The sequence below is a fragment of the Elephantulus edwardii genome, unplaced genomic scaffold (genome assembly GCF_000299155.1).
Source record: "Elephantulus edwardii isolate Elephantulus edwardi_28Jun2011 unplaced genomic scaffold, EleEdw1.0 scaffold00020, whole genome shotgun sequence".
NCBI classification, from domain to species: Eukaryota; Metazoa; Chordata; class Mammalia; order Macroscelidea; family Macroscelididae; genus Elephantulus; species Elephantulus edwardii.
The window spans coordinates 733,990-739,166 of NW_006399770.1; the positions used below are offsets into that span (position 1 = coordinate 733,990).

General features: G+C 42.7%; 1 protein-coding gene across 1 annotated transcript in view; it reads left to right on the forward strand.

Moving 5' to 3' along the window:
• ABCA4 (ATP-binding cassette, sub-family A (ABC1), member 4) overlaps positions 1-5,177 on the forward strand; it is a 246,946-nt gene that overhangs the window by 147,291 nt on the left and 94,478 nt on the right. Inside the window, exon 18 of the mRNA XM_006882479.1 lies at positions 5,009-5,098. Within this exon, the coding sequence (XP_006882541.1) occupies positions 5,009-5,098 (90 nt within the window). The remainder of the gene's footprint in view (positions 1-5,008; positions 5,099-5,177) is intronic.

Sequence of the window (5,177 nt, forward strand, 5' to 3'; positions counted from 1 at the left end):
CCTGTCCACACCCTTCTGCTAGCTCCCTCCCCTGCCCCGATCCTCATATATGTTCTATAATAATGGTCTTATACACTATTTTCCTTATAGGACTGAGTTCACCTAGCATAATGCTCTCTAGTCCCCCCTAAATTAGATAGTAATTTACAGAATCATTGTTCCTGAAACATCACTGTTCTTTAGTACTTTGAAGAGGTCCTTGACAGCAAATTTTATCAATGCCACCCATCTTAGAAGTAGTAACCCCTTATGTCATAGGTATGATTCCCGGGGAGTCAGCTAGCACCTGGGGACTCTGTTGCCAAAGTGAAGTATCACAGCTTTTGGGAGTCCATCCTTCATATTTTCTGAGAAACCTTGGACTGGGGCTCTGAGAACTGATAAACCCTGAGTCTGGTATAGCTTATTCTTAGTGTATCAAATCAAAGACAAATTATTACTAAGTATAAGTGGCTTTTTGTGACTCTTCCAATTAAGACAAGAGAATCATGAATGAATGTTTGCATTCGTCTTCTGTTATCTGCTTTTTGTTATTCTTTACTCCCATTTGAAAATTTAATTCTCCCAAAGTGGATTGTCCATCCATAGATTGAGGTAGGGGTATTGATCTTCAAGGCAAAAGCTCTCAGGCTGTCTTAGGGTTGATCTTTCTTGGGTATGTGGGCTGAAAGCTTAGCCTGGGATAGATACTGTGGTGGTGGTGGTCGTGGTGTACCATCGAGTTGGAACCAACCCATAGCTGACCCTCCAGCGGGTTTTCACATGGGAGTTAGTCACATGGGAGGAGATTGCCCATCCTTCTCCTGTGGAGCAGCTCATGGATACGAACTGCATGCCTTCGGGATTGCAGCACAGCTTCGTGCCATACAACTTACGTATCAGTTGCATGCTACTGAGACAAGCAAGGATGAAAGAGCTGGTGAGCTGCTTTTGAAAGTCAGTCAATAAAGCTCTAAAATGACAAAGGCTCAGCCCACAACTTCACATGAAATCTTCATGGGTTGGGACCAACTCACTAGCAGCTAACAACAACAGTGAACATTTCCTTGTGACCAAGTCAGAGGCCTGAGGAGAATCCTAGAAGGGGAAAACACAGACCTGTTTTTGTCAGAACTATGGTGAGAATGCAGAGAAATTTCAGAGAATTTGGGGACTTCTCCAGAGCAGGCAGGTTCTGGAAGCCAAGAACATTCGTGTCTGGGTTTTTTCCCTTACTTGCCTGTTCTTTACTCTGTATTACTGGGCCTGGGCCAAGATTTGTCCTTCTTTAAATACCATCATAGATGTTTGTTTTGTCTAGGGGATTAGATCAGGGCATGTAAAGGGCACTTTTGTTTTTCTTCTTTTTTTTTTTCTTTCTGTGGTTCAAACAACTAGAATCTGGACAACTCAGTATTTTTCCATTATGTTGGTCTGTCTGCCTTCTCTGCCTATATACTTTTCAATTTCCACTATTATAAAGTTATAATCTCAACACAGATGGGAATATTCAACACAGGCATGCACTTCTGGAATGTTTCTGATGTCAGCAAATGTTAGAACCTATGCCATTTTCTTTCTCTACAGCCCCAGCTGATATTTTACCTCTAAAAATCAAAACCACAAAATCCTAAAAACAAATACCTTCTTTCCAAAGGTGAACCACATATATATTTTTTGTTAACAAAAGCCAAAATACTTTTCAAAGGCTAGACAGAGCTCTGTCCCTAAAATTCTAAAACTGGAAGCACTATGTCTCTCTGCTCCCTGCTGGGGTAGAGACTCCCCCTCCTTTCACAACTGAAGAAACAGGAGACTGGAGATGTCCCAGGAGACTTGGGTACAATCTAGAACTGGGACCCAGAATACCGGGCAAGGGACTCATTCCAGTGACTTAACTGCTTAGAAAGATATTTGTCCTGTCATTTTATTAAATGTTAGTATAGTGTGTTCTCTATTAAAGTGATCAAAGAAATGTGGACAGTAGGTTTTAAAATCTTTGTGAAATAGGAGAACCGGCTGTGGAGCCATCCCTGACTGCCAGGCCGCCTTGCTTGCTGCTCCATAGCATATATTCCAAAGCTCCAGGGAGGAGTGGGCAGAGAGAGACCCTGGTTGGCTACTGCATTACGAACAAACAAAGCCACCAAAACCCTCACCCCGTTCACATGCGGCCCAGTCACTTCAGACACCCGGCAGCAGCAGTGTCCTCCCGCCCTTGCTCTCCTCTTTGGCTCTTACTCTGCAACTTTGCTTCCCCTTCCAGGACGTCCTAATGCTGATGTCCTTTTAACCCAAAGGCCAACTTTATACGTTGCACCTCTGTGTGCATATGTGTTTGCACTTTGCAATTTGTCCAGGCCCATCCCTCAACCAGGAGCAAGCTGGTTACACAACTGGATGCTAACTGAATGTTGGTTGTTTGAACCCATCAGCTACCAGGTTCAGAAGAAAGGAGTGACCCTCTGCTTCTGTAAATGTTTCAGCATTACAAATCCTATGCGACAGCTCTGTCCTATGCTACAAGGTCTCTCTTGAGTCAGTGGCATCGAGTTTGGATTTGGGTTGGAACCTTAACCAAACCAGTTGTCCCTTGAGTTTTTGACCTATGTATGTCAAAGAAGAACTGGGCAGTGTAACCTTTTTTTATTATGGAAAAAAATACACACATGAAAACATCTACCACCCCAACAACTTTCATGTTTACAGCTCAGTGATCGTGATTTTGTTTTCATGTTGTGCCACCGTTATCCCCTCCTCATCTACAACCACAACCAACATAAACTCAGTGCCAAACAGAAGATCCCTCTTGCCTTTCTCTTGGCCTCTGGAGTCATTGATATCTTTAGTTTCTATGAATATGTTTCTTTCATGCAAGTGATACCATATTTATTCTTTTGTCTCTGACTTATTTTGCTCAACATGTTTCCAAGGTTCATCCATATTGTAGAACTTAATTTTTCTTTATAACTGTATAGTTTTCCATTGTATGTATAGACAAAGCCCATTTTACTTTTCTATTCATCTATTGAAGAAAGGTCTGGTGGCCTCATCAGCAAATATTTGCATTGCTATCCCAGAGACTACACATATGTTGTTTGATACCACTAGCAGCTTTACCTGAGAAAGACAATCTCTTCCTGTGCTGCTTACAGCCTTAAAAGCTCACTGCTCAGTTCTGACTCAGTGACAGTGTTGTTGTTAAGTGCTGTTGAGTCAAGTGCGACTCGTAATGACCCTATGAACAAAAGATCTGAACCCTGTTCTATCCTCTGCCATCCTCACAGTTCCTGACACACAAGAGCCCATTGCAATAGTCGCTATGTCAGTTCACCTGGTTGAGGGTCTTCCTCTCGTTTCCAACCCTCCACCCTTCCCAGCATCATATCCCTCTCCAAGAAATAGCCCCTCCTAGCAACATATCCAAAGTATGTGAGTTGAAACCTCATCATTCTTGCCTCCAAAGAGCACTCCGGATGCACCCTCTCCAAGACATATCTGTTCGTTCTCTTGGCCATCCATGGGAGGTTCAGTGCTCTTCTCCACCACCACAGCTCAAAGGCATCAATTCTTTATATGTCATCCTTATTCATTGTCCAGCTCTCAGATGCAGAGCAAGCAATTGGAAAGACTATGGCCTGAATTAGATGCACCTTAGTCCTCAAACCGACATCATTACTCCTCAATAATTTGGAGAGGTCCCTAAGTGCATATTTTCCCAATGCAATGCATCTCCTTATTTCCTGACAGCTGATACCAAGGGGTTTTTGTTGTGTGTGTTTTTTTTTAATGTATCTGTAGTAAAAACTACCTTTTGACTGTAGTGTAATGTGCTTCAGTGAACATTGTTGTCCACATTTCTGTTTGTGTTTCTACTCTCTTGTGAGTGTAATACTTAGGATTGAGATTTCTGAGTCATACAGTAATTCTGTGTTATTTGGTAAATGGCTTTTGACATTTTCTACAAATCTGAAGTTTGTCTTGCCATCTTCTTTAAGCCCTATAATGTTCTATAGAGTTTTCAATAGCTGAGGTTTTTGAAAGAGATTGCCAGGCCTTTTCCCCTAGATGCCTCTGGGGCACTCACATCTGCAGCTCTTTGGTTAACAGCTGAGCCTATTAACCAGTTTGTTAACAACGTGTTCGTTGTTGGAGGTCTGAGACCAACCCAGAAACCCCTCAGCTGAAAGACCTTGTTAACTGATTCCTAAAACCAGCTTTGGAATTCAGCCTGGGGGAGGCTCATTTCTATGCCCATTTCTACCCTGACACACATGGAGTTGCCATGGCTCAGGATCAGTTCCATAGCAACAGATTTTTTTTTTCCTGATACCTAAACCGGGCTCAACTCTTGCGTTAAAAAAAAAAAAAAAATTAAAAGATCTTTGAATTGCCCTGTAGATGGATTTCCCAGGTAAACCATTTCTCAAGCTGTAATTTAAACTAGGTACCCATCACTCATATCACTTTTACTAAAGGCTCACCATGACTCTGAAAAGTTCTGGATAAGAATAAAAAGTGTTGATGCTGTGTTAAAGATGCAAACCAATTAAAATCCAATCCAGATTTCTCTCTTTATTTTTTTAACTCCTCACTTTAAAAAAAAAATTATTTTTTATTTTATACTGATTTACTTAAAAAGCTTGTATACATTGTTTTTCACACTGAATCTTTCCCATTTCCTTTTCCCACCCTTCCCTCCACCCACTTCTCACTCTCACACCCACCCCCAGCATATCAACAGCATGAGGAGAAATTCCAGGTCTTCACAGTCCAGTGGGACTTGGGGAGGATTGTGCCTCCAGCTGGCAGGAGGCCTGACCAGCAGGCTCAGTGCTTCACAGGCCAGCAGCACATCTGAGGCTGGGGTGTAGGGACTGCTTTTTGGAACACTGAAATGGATTTCTGAGAGAACTGTGCTTTCCTGTTATCTTAGGAACCTCATTTGTTCTCCCAGCTTCTCCCCTTTCCTGTCTTTTCTGATTCTCAGCTCCTACTGGGGAATAACGCTGACTTTTGGTTGATGCAGGTTGTTCAACCAGGGAGGAAAGGGCCCTGGAAAAGACGGAGCCCCTGACAGAGGAAATGGAGGATCCAGAACACCCCGGAGGGACACATGGTAAAAGCCCCAAACAACACAGAACAGAGGCACAGAGGAGGGTCTGAAAGATGCATCGGGTCTTTCAGACCAAGTCACC